Raw genomic sequence first — 21,543 nt, forward strand, 5'->3', positions numbered from 1 at the left:
GAAAAAGGAGGCAGAAAAGGAGGAGGTGAGAGGGTAAACCATAGCATGACCATGTACAGCATAGCATAGTATAGTATAGCAGTGGGGTGAGAAAGGGAAGTGAGAGTGAGGAGAGGTATGTGAGGGTGAGAAGGAGGGGTAACGTTAAAGCATAGCATAGCCATGTATTAATAGAACTTGTTGTTGGGCTAGTTGGTCACTTGTCATATTGAAGATATTTGGCGCAACTTGGCATTCACTCGAAAAACACACTCACATTCACACACGCTTCCACTCAATAACACACCCCACACATGTATAGTATAGCAAGGAGTGGAAAAGGGAGGTAAGGGTGAGGAGGATGGAAAGAAGGAGGGGCGAGGGTGAAGCCATGTATATGTATAGCAAGGGGGTGGGAAAGGGAAGTGGAGACGAGGAGGGGAAGGCCACCAGCTCTGCTGTATTCTCAGTCTTCACACCACTAGGGTGTAGCTGTGCGAGGCTTTTTATTTTCTTTCTTTTTTTTAATGCTGTGACAGTGACCTCAGGCTATACACTTCAGACTATACATATCTTACCTACTTATAATTTTTGGTGGCACGGACCTGTTTTCATCCTGGCCTGAATTCATCCTGGTCCGGGGATCAAACCCAGGACCAACACCTGTCCGGGACAGTTGCTCTGCCAGCAAGCCAACCTAAATGCTAGCAACTGGCAGCACTAGGGCAAATTAGTCAACAACTCGAAGTACATAGACACTGAATATGCTAAATCAATTCTGTGGAATCCCTCAAGGTGGAGGAGCTCAATTGGTAGAGTGACCACCCTGGACAGGGTGGTCTGGACAGGGTGGTTGCTCTACCAATTTTCTTGGACCTTTTTGCTGGAAGTGGGGGGATGCCACTTTTATTTTTTATGTTCCAAGCATAGATGAGGTTTGGCCACGGATGACATGAAAATGTATGTAAAGCATGTTACATGGTGTTTTCAAAGGTAAAATGTCAGCAGTATTATTAAAAGCATTATGCTAGCTGAACATGTCCTGCTTCCACAGGTGATGCATAAGTGCATTGGCAGGTAAGTTGTTGCAGATGAGTCAACAATCACATGATGAACAAAAATTAACAAAGCATGTTATTTTGGCAATAATGGTACATTTGTATTATAAATTTGGACATTTTATTTGAAGACAACTTAATTTTTCCAGAGAGCATATGTTCCATGACTTTCACATTCAAATTTGATACTCAGTTTATTAATTTCACATTCAGAGATAAAAGTATTCAACTAATGATCCTGTTTTATGTAACTTATTGCAGAGAAAAGAGTGAAATTGGCCATTTACAGTTTTCCAGTTGAGATTAGCTCCACCTGACTTTTGAGCTGGCAGGCCAAATGTACTCGGTTGTGTCGTGTGAGGAAGTTTGTCTCTGCGTTGAGGTGAACCCTGAGCAGGTTCTTTATTTTATTATTTCCTCATGTTCCCCAAATGCCTGAGAAGGCGTTCCGTGCCCGCATTGTCACATGGCATTACCAGCCAAGCAGTCGCACCACTTTTTGGCATTAGTGCTTGGCTACAACAAATCAGCTTGTCACGCAAGAAGCCAGAAGTCAAGAGACATGATTATGATGTGTGAAGAGGACCATCAGAGGACATAAGAAAATTGAGCACTCCAGCAGAACAGTCTTAAAAATATTTAATATTGATTGCTACACTTGAAACCAATTTTTTTCTTTGAATTCCATTTAACTTGATTTGAAATTTCACTCATCACATATCTTTGACTTTTAATTACACCTCATGTTTATCGTCTATGAGCTCTAATACAAGGGTCTTTTTATTGAGGTTCAATTAATTTCTATAGCATATGTGTAAAATGAGACATATACACGATTTCGTGGCTACCAGAAAGCATTGTGTTTCAAGTAACGAAGTTTGAAGTAAAGAATTGGAACGTTGAAAATTGTATTACAAGGTGCAGTGATAACAGTGCTCTAGGTAGCTGCTTTTACTGTGGCTTGTATGCTGGGGAGCGCCAAAAAAATTTATGTTATGCTTTTCCACACTTTTAATCACACTGCTTTTCTTTTTCTGAGAATTTGTACCTTTTTAGTATTAGAGTTACTTGTAATTGTTGTTGTCTTTAATTTGCTGCTGTGCTAAGTGATATTTCTTCTGATGCAGGCACCTATTCAGCAGCTGGCTGACAAAATTGCAGGCTACTTCGTTCCAGCTGTGGTAGTCCTCTCAATTTTGACGCTGGTTGTGTGGCTTATTCTGGGTTTCATTAGGACAGATCTAGTCAGCAACTACTATAGCAAGGTGGGTGGCTATCCACGCTTGATATTTGCTGAAAAGTACAATTTCTAAATAAAATGAAGTATATAGTTAATGTTCAGGTAAGTATTGCAATCATGCATGCTGCACAGATGAGTACTTCTGTAGTGAAAACTAATTTTGGTTATTTCATGAAGGCTCAGTGGATTGAGTGTGTAACAGTAGTTTCTTATTTCTCATGTACGACTCGTGAAGTTTTGTGCAATTTTATATTACACTCACCCATAGGTCAGCAAACTCACTCACGAGTTGACTCACTCAGACTCATTCAGACTCAGATGAAGTCGTGAGCCTGAGTCTGAGTGAGTCTAGGTGAGCAATATTTTGGTGAGTCCAAGTTTGTTAGGTTGAGAAAGCTTTTAAGGAGTCTGAGTCCAAGTGAGTCCGGTTGGGGAAAATGTTGGTGAGTCTAAGTCTGAGTGAACCCTAAGCTCAATATATTTCTTGAGTGAGTCTGAGTGAGTTCCATTTCTTTTGCTGACCTATGCACTCACCTGCTCCAGTGATGCAGCATTTGAGGCTGCAAGCTTAATTCATATCTGCAGTGTGAGCATATTTCAGTGAGAGCAGAAACACGTACATATATTTATCAAGACTTCACTGTGTCTTAATACCTTGAGTTTTTTTAGGTTCAACAGATCTTATAGAAACAGCGTACAGATACAGAGTGTTAATGCGGGCTTGTTGGTACATACTGAACTACGGGTAAACAGTGCTACAATGGTCCTGTCCCTTCTTTGTCCTGTTGTAGCACTGTTTACCCGTAGTTCAGCATACAGATATAGATACAGATGTTATATATACAGTGTATGTGTGTGTGTGTGTGTGCAGCATTTGACATCATCAACTAAGTTGATGATGTCAAATGCTGTACACACAAACACATATCCTGGTATGCTGTACACAAACACATATCCTGGAATGGACTGTAGCCCAAGCACTTCTTCTTCAGCGCAATAAATATAGCAGTCATCATTGTTATTATTGTTGCATATATTGAAATAATTGCTGGTGCCTGTCTTCAAAGTGATTACTCTGATTGTAAGAGCACTGAAAGCCAGACAAGTTGGTAGAAGTTTATTATGAAAAAGTTATTGTGTGCATGCTATTTTTTTCATAATGGTTACTCTGAGTTGATGGATGTATATAGTTGTGAGCAATATGAGACGGAACACTGAAATTACCTTTTAAATTCTATAGCGGCAAAGTGCAGGTGGCGGGTGTAAAGGTGTTTATAACATCATATGCTCAAGTGGAAAGATATCTCTTGCAATTCAATACATAACGTTTATATCAGTACATTACAAGTAATCGTTGACTAAACATGACTTCGGTGTTCCAGCTCATATTGCTTGTGATTGTACATTACTATGTGCTTAATGAGCATGTTTTTTTCATGACGTAACAAATACACTGCATGTATTACATGTAATTCAGTTGTACAAAAAACAATACTTAGTAATCATGCCTCTGATTAAAATGGCTTCCTACATAATATGCCCATGTGGAGTTTGGTTACAGCTTCAAAACTTGTAACATATTCTAGTTTACCAGGTGGACTACTACAAATTTGTGCAAATAAAAAGCCTGATCTGAGTGCAAATAACAACCAGGTATAAGTCAGTGCTTATGATGTGCTTATGTGTCTCTTGTCTTTGTCTCAGTCACACTGTGTTTTAACCAAGTACGAACAAACTTGCCAAAGCTAAAGTTTTACTTCAGCCATACCTCTTTTTTGGCACTTTGTAGTTCTTTGTAGTCTCCTTTGTTTTTTCACTAAATCCTTCACTTTGTTCGTTTATGATATTAACTTCACTTCATATGCAAAGGAATGCTAAGGATAAGCCATATTTCATGCAATACTGGCCTCGTGTAACTTTTGTTATATGTATGTATCTGGTAATGACCTAAAGTAGTAGCTTCAATAAATTTTACACCTATGAGAGACATCAGTACTGATAAAAACGGCAGGAAGTGGAAGATGGAAGCTTGCGATGAAAATATCCGTAAACAGGGGGTGGGTGCTCGAGCCGATGTTCTGACAAGTGGACTTGTCTTCTTTGAAGAAGACAAGTCCACTTGTCGAAACATCAGCTCGAGCACCCACCCCCCGTTTACGGATTTTTTCATCAATACTCATACTTATGTATGGTATTAGGATTGATGTATGGGATATTCATTTTGGGCTTTCTCTTTTTTCTCGCGCTATTGTCCTTTATAACCAAAGTTTGGAACTTCCTCTCTATTTTCTAGGCACAAGACGTGCCCGAAAATGAAGAGATCGTCCAGTTTGCATTCCAATGTGCCCTGACAGTATTGTCAATTGCCTGCCCATGTGCTTTGGGCCTTGCCACACCAACTGCCGTTATGGTAGGAACTGGAGTTGGTGCCACAAATGGCATTCTTATTAAAGGGGCTGAGCCACTAGAAGCCATTTGCAAGGTACTTCTTTTATGATTTGACTGTCACAAGAATTGGTTAAAATTATGTGGTGTACCTTTTAGTAGGTTTGGTTAATTAAGGTAGACAGCCATGCTACGTCCCATTGTGTTCTTTTTTTGTGTATATTGTCTTTTAGCTGTTTTCCACCTTCATTTGGTTAATTAAGCTGAGTGGTGAAACATGAATTGTGGTTTTTCGATACACCAAGCTTTCCTGTTTACTGCCTTTATTCTGTAGATTTTGTTGTGCTTGCTAGTCTTTTTTCTTAGTTGAAAAGATCTATCCTTTTGTTATGATGCCTTCTCCTGAAGGCCCAGTAATTGTGAGCTGTAAAATGCAAGTTTTTAGTTCTTTTACAGACTTGTCTAGTTTATAAATGGGCCTTGAATTGGGAATGTGGATACTATAGTCAACTTAAAAGGTAACGTTGTGAGAGCACATAAAAGGGGACTTATTAAATGGGCACATGTAACTCAAACAGCTTGAAAGATTTTTTTCAGTACATTGGAATTTGCCTCGCATCTTCCTTCGTTCCTCCATCTGCCAGTGCTAAAATATACTCCTCATGATTTTGCAGTTTTTACTTTCACAACCAAAGATTAACAAAATAAAGCTGTCTTTGCTTATTCATCAGCAAGGTCTTTGCATCATTGAATGAACTATCGTGGTAGTTACAAGTTGAAATCTGCATATTTAGGCTGGTTATTATTAAAGGTGACTTGCGAGCAGGAATTATTACGTGTAGCATTGAGAGTGTCTATAGTGGTGCATATGGCATAATCCATTTGTTGTATTTTTTTTGCATTGTGAAGCTTATGTTTGAGTCTTCTTCACAGGTGACATGTTTTGCATTTGACAAGACTGGCACAATCACAAAAGGTGCACCTGTGTTGGTATATGCTGGTGTGATGGCACATGTTAAGGCCCTCACATTAAATGCTCTGATGGCCATTGTGGGGACTGCAGAGGCAAATAGCGAGCACCCAATTGCTAAAGCCATCTCGGACTATGCTAAACAGGTGAGAGGCTGTGTTGTCACTATAGATGGCAAATTTATAATTTGGCACAACTATGTGTATCCTGGCAAGACTACAATTACTAAATACCATAGTGGAGTACCAGTTGCAGTAGCATTATTTTTAAATGTTATAAGAGTAAGTGATGCTATATTGCTGTTATGAGCTACAGAGAGCAAGGGAAACACTTGTGGGGCACATAGAAAATCCAGCACCGCTGGTTTCCAAAGCTAAGCCCCGGTTCATGTGATACAGTGAAACTTTTTATCTGAGTGCTGTGTAGTACGTATGTCTGTGTACTGTATATATTTCTCTACATTTTCTGAAATCTGAAAATAGGTAAACATGGAATTTTTTTTTATTTTATAGACTGTGAACACCAAAAATCCCCTCAAGAAGTCTTCTTTATGTCTCTTACATTTTTCAAGTGTTGGCCCTAACCGCTTTGTTTCAGAAATTATACTGTAGATTTTGAAAAGACGAAGATAGCAAGCAACTTGGTACACTAGGCAGGTGGGAGAAAAGAGTTGGGAAATGAATGAGGAAGCTCGCTTTTCAATTGTAATCTCTTTCCTTTTATTGCCAGGCATGTCACCAACTAAAATTTATTTACCTTGAAATACAATTACCTTAATATCATGAGGTTGGCAAAATCAGCAGTTTACTTCATTACATCGAAACGTGTCATATTTAAACTCAACCTTTTATCTAAAGAATATAGCCTCCGATGTAGGTGCCACAAAAATGTTTGGCTAATAGGACAGTACAAAAAAAAAATACTAATTTCTATAGCGTTTAAAAAATAAATTTTGATGAAGCCAAGATTCGGTGACCAAGACTTGATGCCACACCAATGAAGTTGCCCCAGTGATTTTGCGCCAGTGGCATCACAGCAGCTGTACATAATGCGTAAAGCCAAAGTAAATGCGGGGCTAGTACACTGTGGTAACAGGTGAAAGTATATTCTGTCATACCCATTATTGCACCGCAGATTGCCATCAAAACCTCAGGTGTAGCTCAAAATGGTACGGCACCAATGCTATACTGAACCAGTCGCTCTCCACCCAGTCCAGTGAAAATGCAACATTCACATGTACACCGCATAAACAAAAGAGCTGTGATAGAAAATTGCATGAAAACAAGACAACCTGAATTACGGCACCTGTGTTTACGGTGGCAACGTTTTATGTTTTGCGACATCGCATACACATTACATCCAAAGAATTGAGCAAGACCTGGTACGGCATCATGAATTTCAGCCTCCACTACGCATTAGTTCAGTAGAATTCAGTGTTGAATTTTTTTTTGAAGTGTTGAAGTTGGTTTTATCACATAACACCCACATAATTTTATACTAGTTAGTAGCAGTGGTGTAAGTAATTGTGAACCACTCCAAAAAGCCACTTGGCTGCTTAAAAACTTATTCAGCAGTGAATAGGCTTTAGATTGCTTGCAAGATAAGTGAGAGCTTGTTTCAATTAATACAACTGCCCTGACGGCTACTCAGGCTTGTTGCATGACACATGGCAGCAACAAAAACACCAAATCGGGCACTGACACATGGCACACATACTGCACAGAATACACGCTAGGCCAGTTGTGGAGTGCGCAGTATGATGAGACAGTGGTTTGAGGTTTGGAAAGACACTTTCTGCAACCTATGAGGGAGCATGGTGCAACATCGGGGAGAAGTGGGGTGGGGGGGGGGGGGGGGGGGGGGGGGAGGGGAGTGAAAAGGAGAGGCTATCTTCTTGAGATATGAGTACCCACAGCACTGAATGCCAGGTTGAGGTACACCCCCCCCCCCCAAAAAAAAAAAGCCGGTAGGTTCCCAGTGGCACTGGTGCTATGGTAGTCGCACGCATGCTCTCCAGCACCTCCACTTCTGAGGCGAAGAGAGCATTCATGTTCCCCCTTTCCTCCCAATCGCTGCCTTCTCTTCTGCTCTTCCTTCTGCTCAGCTTTGACGACTGCTCTCCGTCACGCGGCGTGCAATTTGAAAAATGCGTTTGCAGAAAGTGTGTGTTTTTACCACTGGCACCAACAAAAGTTTCAATTTATTGTCTTGGTCTTCCTTTAAGGCAGCACTGAAACTTTGTTGTATTTGTGATGAACGTGTTTTATTATATTTGTGGTAAAAATACATGATGTTCAACAAACATGAAGTTATTTATTTATTTATTTATTTGCAATACTGCCAGTCTCTACTGAGACCATAGCAGGTGGGCACTCTGTACAGATGCTATGATTGCTCATCATAGTAAAAAAACTGTAATACAGAACATAAAAGTAACATCAACCTGACACTTTGTACATAAGCAATATTTACACAACATAACAAACAAAATACAAGTGCATACAAAATGGCAAGTTTAACAATAAGGCCGCGCACATGGCTGTTTACAGAATATACAAGTAGTACATACTGGTTTCATTACCATTGTCATTGGGTATTTAAAGAAGCTAAGAATTGGTTTCAATTTCTAACTCAAACTGAGACAGTGACTCAGTGTTAGTGATGTGAGGGGCCAACATGTTCCATTCGCGAATGGCAACCGGAAAAAAAGAATATTTAAACACATCAGTGTTGCATTTGTATTGTACTAATGTGTGTGTATGTTTGTGTCTTGTGGCTCGTGTTTGTGAATAACACACGTAATTTGAAATGTCTATTTTAAAATAATTGTGCAGGAGTTGATAAATAAATTTTAGACGTGCCTGTTTTGCTCGTACTTCTAGCGTAGGAAGTTCAGAAAGAGTTAGAAGACTAGTGGGTGAGTGTTCACGCTTGTATTTGTTGTGGATGAATCTGATGGCTTTCCTCTGTACTGCTTCAATTTTCTTTATGTTTGTGCGGGTGTGAGGAAACCACACTGTACTTCCGTATTCGAGGATAGGCCTGACGAATGTTTTGTAGGCTAGGAGTTTTGTTGGCAAGGTAGCCATTTGGAGTGATCTGCGAAGAAAAAATAATTTTTGCATGGCAGATGAAGTAATGTTACTAATGTGCTCGTCCCACCTTAAGTCAGACGTAATTGTTAAGCCTAGGTATTTATGTTTGTGTACTCTGCTCAGAGCAGTGCCATTTATAGTGTAGCAAAAGTTTGATGGCTCCCTCTTCCTCGTTATCGTCATGCAAGCTGATTTTTTTACATTGATTGTCATCTGCCAGTTTGAACACCATTCAGAAATAGCAGAGAGTGATTTGTTGAGCGAATAGTGATCTTGGTCATTTCTAATTTCTCTATAAATGATACAGTCATCCGCGAATAGCTTTATTTTACAGTCTATATTAGTAGATATGTCATTGATATACACGAGAAATAACAAGGGCCCGAGCACGGAACCCTGGGGCACTCCTGACGTAACCGGTACAATATTTGATGCATTATTTTCGACAACAACAAACTGAGACCTATTAGACAAAAACTCACGCACCCAAGCAACAATTTCTCCGTCCCCGATAATATTTTGTAGTTTAGCGATTAGCTTGGTGTGACAAACGCAGTCGAACGCTTTTGAAAAGTCAAGTAGAATTATGTCCGTTTGGCTGTGATTGTCAATACCTAGCGCAAGATCGTGTATGACCTCAGTCAGCTGCGTCGTGGTCGATAAACCCCTACGAAAACCATGCTGGTTGGGGGACAGGATGCCCTCTTTTTCGAAAAAAATTGTTAAATGTTTTAAAACTATATGCTCGAGTAGTTTGCATACCATACTCGTTAAAGATATCGGTCTGAAATTAGATTCAATGGATTTATCTCCCGATTTATAAATTGGAATAATTTTAGCTATTTTCCAATCTTCTGGTAGTCTTGATGTTGAAAGCGATTTACGGAAAATACTGCCGAGATATCTGCTACACCATTCTGCGTACCTTTTCAGAAATTGGTTGGGTATATTATCCGGACCACACGCTTTCTTAGTATCTAGGGCAAGCAGAAGATTAAGAACACCAGTGTCTGTGATAACGAGAGAGTCTATAACAGACACTGCGCGTGGAACCGATTGATTCCGGCATGACGCCATTATCTCTTGTGAAAACTGAATGAAAGAACTGGTTATATCTGTTGGCTTTATCAACTTTTTCAAGTGACGATAGTTGAGTTGTGAGCGTGTTCTTTCGGCGAAAGTGGTTCCAAAATCTTTGTGGATTGCTTTTGAGAAAGCTAGGGAGTACAGTATTGAAATAGTGCTGTTTTGCTTCCTTGGATTTTTGTTTAAAGTTTTTTGCAGCAAGCGCAAGTCTGGCGGTGCTAAATGGGTCATTTCCGGCAGCCTTGTTAACTTTCCGTAATCTTTTGAGTTGACGCTTTGCGTGTATTACTTCACGAGAAATCCACGGGTTATTTTTTAATGTCTTTTTCAGTTTGACGGGAATAAAATTTGTTACACAGTGTGACACTATGTCTTTAAAGCGCAACCAGACAGCATTTACATCAGTGAAAGGATCTGAGGCCAGTGCCAAAAGCTCATGGTATTCATTAGCTAGATAGGTTTGTATGTGGTCGTCGTCAGCTTTATCGAAATTGATTGTGGTTTGGGCAGCAGTTTGCACTGATATTTTGTAACCTAGAGGTAAAATGCACATCGGAATATTATGGTCGGATATTCCTTCTATTACCTCAACCTTCACCTGTTCTAAGAGAAAATTACTGCTTAGTAAAATTAGGTCGAGTATACTCTGACACTCGCTTTGCTCCCTTGTGGGGTTTTCCACAATTTGGCAAAGGTTAAAATTTAACATCATGTCGAGAAGGGTTTCTGAAGCCTTTGATGTGTACTGCATGGTAGACCAATTAAAGTCGGGAAGGTTAAAGTCACCCATGAGAATGACGCGGCAGTTTCGAGCATGCTGCTGCAAATACTTTTGTATCGCAATGATGCATTCATGTCCACATGCGGGACTTCGATAGATACTGCCAACGACCATACTTGTACCATTTGTATTAATCTTACAAAAAACTGCCTCGGCATCAGTTACCTCTGGAAGAATGACCAGTGGGATTGATTTCTTTATAGCTAAGGCTACGCCTCCACCACGTGATTGCCTGTCTTTCCGAACGAGTACATAGTTTGGGGGAGTAATTTCATCACTCGAGACAGGCGGGGATAACCATGTTTCAGTCATTGCTACTATATCTGGTTCACGATCGAGCAATAGGTTTTCAAATGGCTGTACCTTATTCAGGATACTTCGAGCGTTTATGTTTAACAGAGTTATTTTTTCTTGCGCCGGTTTTGCCGAGTTCCTGGATGGTACGCATCCCTTTTTCTTTCTTCTACGCTCTCGTCCTTTTTTTGAGCTATTTTTTCATGCTTTCTTATTTCTACTTTGTCATTCTTTTCGTCATCCCAGATGTAAACACGGTTATTAATGAACAGCTTGTTGTACGCTAACGACACCTTGTCTTTGTTTTCACGGTTTTGCTTAGCACTGTCCCAAAGTTTCTTGCGGGTTTCTCTAAGCTTTCGTGAAAAGTCTTCTCCTATCGAATAATCCGTATTCTTTAGCTTGAAGCCGTTTTTGAGTATGGCATTTTTACTTCTTTCGTTAAGTAATTTAAGTATGACTGGCCTCGTCTTGTTTGGTCCTCTTCTTCCTAAGCGATGTATGCGCTCAATGGCCACAGGTTCGAGCTCAAGGGTTTTTGTGATTATTGCCCCGTTTACGACCTCTGCAAGTGCTTCGCTAGTTTCATCTTCCGCTTCTGGTATACCATAAACTATTAGGTTTGACCTCCTGCTACGGTTTTCTAGGTCATCTATTCTCGCATCGAGGCTTTTAATTACTTTATTCATGCCAGCCATTTGTTCATGGCATGCAAGGACTTCAGCTTCAAGCTTCGTAATGACGTCAAGCTTGCCATCTATATCTGCTAGACGCTTTTCTTTGATATCTTTAATGTCCGAAGGTATTTCGGTAAGTTGTCTGGCAATTTCCTTCAAGTCAGGGCCGGGGTTGCTTTCAATATCTCCACCCATCAGCAATAGCTTCCTAAGAGATGTCATGCACAATTCATACACAGCACTACACTGCCATGGGCACGGCAATACCAACAAGAAACGGTCACTTGAGCGGATGCATTTTCCAAACCGCTTTCTCACCTGCAAAATGTAGGCGAAAGGGCAATTTGAGAACCGCATGTCGACGGTACTGCCGTGCCCAGTGACAGATGGTCCCTCGTGAAGCAGATATATAGCAGGCGGTGCAGACGCAGGGTGGCGCTCTACGGCAGGTAAGTAGGCGCATGTGCCGGTGGGCTGATGGAGCTGATAGTCCAAGATCGGTGTTGGTATCGTCGATGCGTGGTCGTTCCGTGCTTGCCGGTCCAGCGCAGTCGCAGCAGCCCCGGTAGTGCCGAGGCGCACATCGCCTGAGCCGATTAGCAGGCCGAAGACGAACTGCAAAATGTAGGCGAAGGGGCAATTTGAGAACCGCATGTCGACGGTACCGCCGTGCCCAGTGACAGATGGTCCCTCGTGAAGCAGATATATAGCAGGCGGTGCAGACGCAGGGTGGCGCTCTAAAGGTGACTACTTTGTTATATAGGGAATATCGTCATATTGAAGTTCAATATGTTGTGGTTTAACTTATGTGTACTTTAGGTTTAACTTATGTGTAAGTTGCACGACTAGCATTGCCCCGCTATGCCACATTGAAATGTAATTTCAGTACCTTATGTGCTGATTTACATGCAGAATTTGACTTTTCGTTTTGCTTTCTTTCCTTGTCATGTGGCAGTTATTGCAGACAGACATGCTTGGAAGCTGTGAAGGCTTTGAGGCAATCCCAGGCTTCGGTCTATCTTGCAAGGTTGGAAATGTGGGCAGCATATTGAAGAATGCACCGAAGCATGTGGATAGGCATGATTCTTATTGTGTAGAAATTCAGTACATTGGAGAAGTGAACCAAGACGGAAATGAGCAAGGTGCGTCTCTTTCCCCTTCTATTTTTCAGAGTTGTGCCATGTTCAGAGAAAAAATCAGTTATAGCTTTTCTTTACCACAGGACTAAGAACTTTTGACATTGTTTTCTTAATTGTGGGCATGACGTTGTGGGTCCAATCTTTGTCCAGGGCATTCAAATTTTGATGGGGGCAGAGTGCAAAAATTGTGTGCTTAGATATAGCTGCATGGTAAGTAGGGTGTGCAAATATTCAAAACTTCAAATATTTGGTTTGAATAGTTCGGTATTCGATTCGATTTGCAAATGGAGCTCTAAGGACATTAAAGGTAGATATTAAGTCTAAATTGTCTGTTAAACTGCCATTCCAGAAACCTCGCTGCTCTAGTTTCATGCCCAGAAAATACTTTATTTACATACATACTACTATAGTGAAGTCCAAATCACCCTCCCCCGACTGAAGAGTTGTAATGTTATATTAGCCGTCACTGCCCTTTACTGCTCTACCACCGGAGCTGCGACATCTTGCATAAAACATCTCACATGGGTAAATGACATCACACAGAAGAGCCACTTTCTCCTATTTGCAATCGGACTGAGTTTCAAGAGTTAGCAAAGCCAGAGCAGTGCAACGCGTCAAGAAAATGACTGAACTGTGAGTGCAGCTGCAGGGCAGAGCCGGGCGAAAACTAAACTCTGAACTGTCCATGTTGTTGTCGGGGGTACCATCGAAAAGTTTTTATGAGAGTCAAATACAAATGCACAAGCAGCATTTTATTCCATTTGTCAGAGGTGCCATCGAAAAGTTTTTACGTGAACCAAATACAAATGCACAAGTAGCATTTTTATTCCATTTGTCAGGGGTATCATCAAAAAGTTTTTATGAGAATCAAATACAAATGCGCAAGCAGCATTTTATTCCATTTTCCAATGCACTACAAAGTTTTTTTTTTTTATGACGAGTGGTTGTGTACTATAGTGTGAGAGACTAGAATGTTCCGCATGAGTCACAAGTTGGTTCGTGCATTTACCTGGCTTTTTCACTTACTAAAACACTGTTGTCAATAATACTGACATTTAGGTGTTCTCAAATATTTATCTATCACTGTAGCATAAATTTTAATGAAAACCAGCAGATAATGAAGCCAAGGAAGGTATAGGGGACGTTAATTGTACTGTTTTAATTTTTTTTGTAGAAATTGATATAGATGTGAACAAAGTAAAGTAGACAAAAAGACAACACATAAATACCCGATAAAGTGGACGAGGGGACAGCTGCCGCCGTAGCTCAATTGGTAGAGCATCGGGCGCGTTATCCAAAGGTTGCAGGTTCGGTCCCTGCCGGCAGCAAGTTGTCTTTTCGTCCACTTTACTTTCTTCACATCTATATCAAAATTACTACAATACACTTAATTAAAACGGTACAATTAACGTCCCCTATACCTTCCTTGGCTTCATTATCTGCTGGCTTTCATTAAGGTATCGTCACAGGAATGAACTTAATTCATAAACAAAACAAAAACCAAGGTAAGATACAAAAATAACATTCTTTATAAAATTGCCAATTGGTAATGAACATTCATGTAAAGAATAACACTGCTACATTCGGGCATTCTGGATGGTCACTCAGAAATGTTTTGATGACATATGTAAGATGGGCTTAGGAGATAGTTTGAAGGTATTGGCAGTTTTTCTTGTTAGTGGCAGTAGATTCTAAAACCTTCGCAGTATGAAATTGAACGAGTATTTTGCCATAGACATTATAACATATTGGCAAATTGTAACTACCGCTACCGTTTGTCAGCCCAATTCAATGGTAGTGCGCAGCCCCACGTGGCGGAGCTCATAAGCGCAGAGCTAAGGTCACTTTTATTCAAATGCCCTCTTGTGTCAAACGAAGAAACGAGCCCTCAAAATTACCTTGTAGCATAAATTGTCATTTGCCTTTAGTGTTCTTTTATCGTCGCTTATTGAAAGGAGGTGGCATAGTGGTACTACCTGCTAAATTTCCTACGGGAGGGCACGCTTTCAGAAAGAGGTGTCTTGACATCCTTGCATCAAGACATTACCTTTGCACTCACTTCATGGGAGGGCCATCAGACATTCTGGCTTCGAGCCGAAGGGCCCATCTTGCCCAGCACCTCAGGCGACCACTGCTTCTGCTCCAGTAAAGGTGTGATGAGTGATTTCCCCTGTCGTGTTGGTAGGGATACAAGACTCAAGATAATGTCACTTCGAAGGTCGCATGACACTGCCTTAGAGGCTAAATCCCCCTTGCTGACCTCGGCTTGCTTACCCCTAGTTTATACTAACTGTTGCTTTGTTTTCTGAAGCTAGATTTTCACAAGTTCTTGCATTGTAACTGCAGTATGTTATACGAAATGAAAGTTTTGGTTTCCAAACATTAAATGCTGTATTTGTTTATTATGACTGCATTAAGAAAAAGTAAATGTATTTTACAGTCAAGTACACATCAACAAAACTAAACTCCATGACATACATAATTGTAACGTCAAGACATAGATGTAGCAGTAAAAAAAAGTCCAGCAGCATTAATGCAGAAGGAAACTGTATGGGGAAGACATAACGCATGCAGTAAAAGATAAGCGGGATAATATTATAGCAATTTCAATGACATAGTGAAGGTGGCAGAGGACTTCTATTCCAAACTCTACAATTCAAACTAAGTCATCATACCGTGAGTGAAATCAAAGACAAACATGACACCAAAGGTTCAGTCATAAATACCAACGAGGCTAGAGGGCTCAACAAGGCATGTCCCGCTAAAAAGTGGCCAGAGAAGATGGCATAACAGCCAATTTCATCATAGATTGGGGAGATCTTATACCACTAAGAAGCTTGCGACTTTCTGCACACAGTGCGTTACAACTTCAAGTGTACCAGCTATTTGTGATGACGCGAATATTTTACTAATAAACAAGAAGGGATAAGTAAAAGAGTTGGAAAAACTACAGACTGATCAGCCAACTTTCAACATAAAACAAAATATTTGCGAAGGTGATTTCGGATAGGATAAAAAACAAACTTGACTGCAATCAACCTAGAGAGCAAGCTGGCTTTAGGAAAGGGTACTATACGATGGATCATCATCATGTGATAGATAAAATAATTGAAAAATCTGCTGAATACAACAAACCCCTTTATATGGTGTTCATACACTACGAAAATGCATTCGACTTGGTAAAGATACCAACTGTTTTGGAGGAATTGCTCTACTCTATCGAGGTTTGCTAATCACAGTACATGATATTGACAGCTGAGCTTGGATTATTTGTTGCTGGATGTCATTATTTAGTTTTAGTTAATACTCACTGTGATGGCTTAGCAGATGGTGTTGCACTGCTAAGCAGGAGGTCACAGGATCAGATCCCAGCTATGGCAGCCACATTTTAACTGGGGCGAAAGGCAAAATTTCCGGTGTACTGTGTATCAGGTGAATGTTAAAGGGATTGTTCGGTCATATTTCAAACATTATGAACTGTCGGGTATGTCATGTGTTTGTGCATGTGCAAAACACAATGGTGATTTTTCCAAGCCAATTGGAGCCTTGTATAACTTTATTCAGCCTTCTTTTTCACACGCATGAAACTTGCAACAGATCTCCCGATGAGTGGCGGTCGTTGCGGAATGACGTCGCAAGGGACCATGCATGGGACTCTCGAAGCTGTCTGCTTGGTACTTTGCAGCGCAATTTCTTTGGTGCTTTTTGTTGCTTGAGCCTGTGCTTCATTAATTAAACAGCTATTAGTAATAGCCCACTCTTTGCAACAGCTGTGAATTGCTCTTATGGTTTCAGAGGCGTTTAGCACATTTGGAGATTGACACTTTTCGCCTCTGGCGCACCTGTCTTGTCAGCGCCTATTTCACAGCTGTCTTCGTTGACGCTTCATGTTCTCTCTACACTTGAAAGAAGTGTACACGGAACCAACCGGCAGCACATGCAAGTAGAAAGCTGCACGTGACAGAAGGCGGCGATGAGTATTCGTTGTTTCACGACAATCAACAGTAGGACACTATGGACACTGCACTTGCCTTTCAGGTGTTTCAGTGCCTTTCAGCCGCGGCACTCACTGAGTGTGATGTCCCCCATAGCAGCACGCTAAGAAATGCAAAATCGTTACTGGTTGGGTGCTTGCGTGTTTATTTGTTACACAGCAAGAGCTCATCCATACCTTCAGACTGGGCACCTTATAGTGCAAAGCCTATAGTTTCAACACATGCATTGCTGCAAATGCTTGAGGCAGTTTAGTTACTTGTTTTATGCAAAAGCTGCTAGTCACATCTGTGAAATCCTATGCTGATGACAGCTGCACATTTTATTAACTGATGAGTGGTTACCTTCTTTTCTTTTCATGAAGGCAGATTGTTCCAGCAATAGCGGCTTTGAATGGTGAAAGATCGCGGGTGCCATATCAGGCTTCTGCTGCTGGGTTCGCAGCTTTCCACCTCTAGTTACGGCATCTATGCCTAAATCCACCGAGAGGCGTCCGCTCAACTCGTAGCACCTGTCTTCATTATATGCAAAGCACAGCCTCGAGTGTTCTGACAGAGACCCGTTGATATGACGAACGGTGGCAACCCACGTCGCCCATAGGCTCTTGTAGCTGGGAAACTTGTAAAGAGTTGCGTCGGTGAATCCCTAATACGGTACATCCCAGAGCACAACAGGTCTTTGCCATTATGCAGCATTAAATAAGCCAGCCTGGAGCTCTAAGTTCACAAAAAAAAGGGCAGCTCCACTTGTGCAACTACGTATGTATGAAACAGTGTGGCTCGTGACCACCTGGCGACCCGACACAGCCCTATGTGACGTCATGCTGTCTGTTGCCAGTGCATGACTATGTGGTTGACACGGGATTTTCAAAAAGTGCTGCATTTGATATTTATTTCGGGATTAATTGCACGCTTGCCTTATCCCTGCTAGCAGACTAAGAGTGCAGCAAGGCACACACACCCTTCTAAGACAATTTGCTTTTGTTTGTAAAAGGACTGGACAATCCCTTTAAAGAGCCCCAGCTGGTCAAAAATTAATCCAGAGTCCCACCTACAACCTGCCTCATAATCAGAGCACGGTTCTGATATGTGAAACCCCCCAAAATATTATTATTATTTTCACTTATTGCTATAAAATTCTATAACACTTCTAGGTGTACGTATTCTGCCCAGGCATACATGTCTAATGTTTATGCTTTGCAGAAAAATGGGACAATACATATGAGGTACTTGTTGGCAACCGAAAATGGATGAAGAACAACTCTGTTGAAGTGTCATCTTCTGTTGACAGCTTGATGGCCAAGAGAGAAATGCTGGGACAGACAGTTATTTTGTGTGCCATAAATGGTAAAACTGTCCGTCATTTTGTTATTATGCATTAGTGTAATCTGTATTTATGCTGTACATATTTGATTGTGATGTCACTGTTATAGTTAGCTGTATGCCTATGAAGTTTCTACTTAATAAGAGACAAGTATTTGCCATTCGGGCATTACTATTGTATTGAGGGTGGGGAATGTGTAGTAATTGGAATTGTGCACCTTGTGCATGTGCTAATGATATTAGTATTATGCTAATGGTCAAACATTTGTCATGATAAAATGCCATAAAAATAAGCAATTTCTCTGAAATTTGCATAACTATGTGGAGGTTGTGATGAAATCGTGGTTGTCTCGGTAAAAAGTAGTAGAAGAACCAAGGCCTATTAAATGCGGAATAAAAACAAATATTAGAAGCTGTGACTTTTCTGCTTTACACAATCTGGCATTAATTTGCCTGTGAACTTGTTTTTAACTCGTAGTCAGCATTTTTGGCCATTACTGCAAATCATAAACTGGAAATAATCTGTTTATGCTTTGCCTTTTGCCACATATTTTTAAGTTGCTACCACATTTTAATGGCTCTTACACTTTCCACTTTTGGAAATATAATTGTATCAACTGACAGATATATTTTATTGTTTCTCAGGTGTTCTCGCAGGTATACTTGCTGTGTCAGACACACTGAAGCCTGAGTCCAAAGCCACTGTGAGCAAACTGCAAGAGATGGGCTTTAAGGTTGTTCTTCTGACTGGAGACAATGCACAGACTGCCTCAGCTATTGCAGAGCAGGTAGGAATACCTTCTTCTTTTTTTTAGTTGTTTGGTCCTTTCACATAGATAATACAGTTGTTTGATGTTGTGAACAATGTGTACATCATATTCTCCTGTTTTACAGCAGTAGATGTTGTAAGGACATATCAGCTGGATTGGTAGTATCACCATGCATTAATAGTAAACAAAGGTTTCCATAGTTGCCATACTGTCTTAAAGATAATACTAATTGCCACCCAGTCAACACAAAAGTGATAAATTACACACACACATTCATGCACACAGGGTGTTCTTTTTTAGATTTTAGAGCAAGGCACCTGTCATCTTCGCACACAAATTCCACGTCGAGGTGCAAATGTCTTGCCACTGCTAAAGTTACATAAAAACATGAAATAACAAAAGCTTTTTTTTACCAACTTCCTGTGCTCTCTTTTGTGTAGCTAGTGCCTCACTTGATGTGCACTTTAACAGGCTCAGCTTAGTACCCTTGAAGCTAAGGTAATTACTGATTATCAGGTTTGCCACAGATAAACATACCTTAATTTGACTCTGGATTATGGGGAAGACCCATGCCTAAAGCACTGACCAGCAGGCCACCAGCCATGGCTCAAGTATTCAGCTTCCTGTGCTGCCACTATGCCACTGTTGTTGGATCCCTGGCATGCTGTTTTGATTTAAGTCACACAGATTCCTGTGTCATTGTTTGTTTTGAATATCTACAAGTGTTAATGCACTCTTGTCGTCACTTTTTATTGTCTGCTGCTTTTAAATGTATCCAAACATTTGAATTAATTTTTCATGATGCTGTTGGTGCCTTGGTATTTGGTAGTTAACCATGTCAGAAATAATTTTTCAAATAGCATATTCCCACTTTCTATTGAACTAAATTAACTTACAGTAATACATCTGTTTATTTATTGCTCAAAAAGCATGTGTTAGTGAAATATCAGTTGTACTATGTTCTTTTTTTCTTGTTTTGTTGTGCTGATAAGAAATACCCTTACTTTGCATAAAGTGCTTCTTTATTTTGCAGGTTGGCATTGATGAGGTGTTTGCTCAAGTCTTGCCCTCACACAAAGCAGAGAAAATCCAAGACCTGCAGAATGAAGGTTTCAAGGTCGCCATGGTTGGTGATGGCATCAATGACTCACCTGCTTTAGTTAAGGCTGATGTTGGCATCGCCCTCTCAGATGGCACAGATGTGGCAATTGAAGCTGCAGACTTGGTCTTGATTCGGGTAAGAAGTGTTTTAAAAACCTAATGATGCACTTCAAAAAATAGAGAAAGAGTTCCTTTCCATAATTTTATTGTGCACATGATTGTGGCCATGGTTGCCTCCTATCTCGTACTATAAAATGTGGGTTGTCCTATCTCATTGCACTGCTGTGTTATGCCGTCTCGCAAGGCACCATGTTTTGTTCAATGCAGTAAAACCTCGTTGATACGTTCCCGCTTAGTACGATTTCCCAGCTCCTACGCTCGAAATCGCGAAAATTAAAAATAACCCAATACAGCTGTGTGTAATACGTTCCGGTTAATACGTTCCTGGAAAATACGATTGTTCGGCACCAACGTTCAGCACCGCGGAAAACTGCAGTCGTATGATACGTTTAGTACTCAGAAACTCTCATTCAGGTGTGTAAAAAGGGCGCTCTCGTGTACTTGTGAAGCGCGAAGTGGCAGACAGCCGCCGCGCGGCGACGGCAGCTTCTCCGCAGTGCCTTTCCCCCCTCCGCGCTCTCTCTGCTTTCTCTTCCGAATTGTTTGATCGTCCCCTCCGTGTCTTCTCCGAAATGCTCGATCGCCGCTCTCTGTCAACCACACACCGACCCGAAGGCAGGCGGCGATGCTGGCCGTCAAAATCTTCAAACAGCTTGCCGCGGAAACGCACATGCCGCCGCCGCATCGCCACCACTGCACAACATGCCGCGACCCGTAACCATAGCAACACCGCCATTGTGCCCAGTGAATATGGCCGATAATTTCCCCCACACTTTTCTCCCGGAGCGCATTCGTTTTTGGGTTGCTCCACCCGGCATTGCAGTCGGCGTTCGTATTTTTCTGGCTGAGCAATTCTGCCTACCAGCGAGTCGTCAGAAGCAGCCAGAAAATATTTGTTTTGGAAGATATCTGGGAGGTTTCTGGTTATCAGACGCCAAAACGAGGCGATGCGCGCTCGCCGCCATCTTTGTGAGGACTCGACAGATCGCAGTGCGGGCGCTTGGGGACTTCACCTTCGGTTGCCATTACGCCGGGCGTTATCTTTTAAAGCCCGTTCCGCCATGCGAGCTGGTGCGATTACGAGTAGCGGCGAACATACCAGCGCATGTCTCAAGACAGAACGCAAACTGATCAGCGCGAGTGTGCGACGCAGTATGCGATAGCCGCGAACAGCTGTCGCTTTCGGGGACGCTTATCACTTTCGCGAGATTTCGCATATCGTGTTGTACCGCGATTGTTACGTGCACTGCGAAGAGTTGAGCTTGTTAAGCCTTTAGCGGGGCGGCAGTTTTCTTCACGGAGGGGCCAAGTCACGCGTTATCTTGCGAACGTACGTACGTACGTGATCGTATCCCAAATGCGCATGCTCGAGAATGAAGGAAAAAAGTGTTAATTTTAAGGGCTCGTTTTTTCTTTGTTATACACAGTATTAATGAGCACTAACAGACAATAATGCCAAGGAAAGTATAGATGTTATTAGTAGTAAATGTAAGGTAAATGTGAAGAAAGAAAAGTGGGCGATAAGATAGCTTG

General features: G+C 41.3%; 1 protein-coding gene across 1 annotated transcript in view; it reads left to right on the forward strand.

Annotated features, from left to right (window-relative positions):
• Positions 1-21,543, forward strand: part of LOC119401886 (copper-transporting ATPase 2) — a gene marked incomplete in the record, with an annotated part of 81,706 nt that overhangs the window by 47,869 nt on the left and 12,294 nt on the right. Inside the window, 7 exon segments of the mRNA XM_037668896.2 lie at positions 2,165-2,302; positions 4,571-4,759; positions 5,596-5,778; positions 12,521-12,707; positions 17,900-18,043; positions 18,665-18,807; positions 19,823-20,026. Of these exon segments, the coding sequence (XP_037524824.1) occupies positions 2,165-2,302; positions 4,571-4,759; positions 5,596-5,778; positions 12,521-12,707; positions 17,900-18,043; positions 18,665-18,807; positions 19,823-20,026 (1,188 nt within the window).

The sequence above is a fragment of the Rhipicephalus sanguineus genome, chromosome 1 (genome assembly GCF_013339695.2).
Source record: "Rhipicephalus sanguineus isolate Rsan-2018 chromosome 1, BIME_Rsan_1.4, whole genome shotgun sequence".
NCBI classification, from domain to species: domain Eukaryota; kingdom Metazoa; phylum Arthropoda; class Arachnida; order Ixodida; family Ixodidae; genus Rhipicephalus; species Rhipicephalus sanguineus.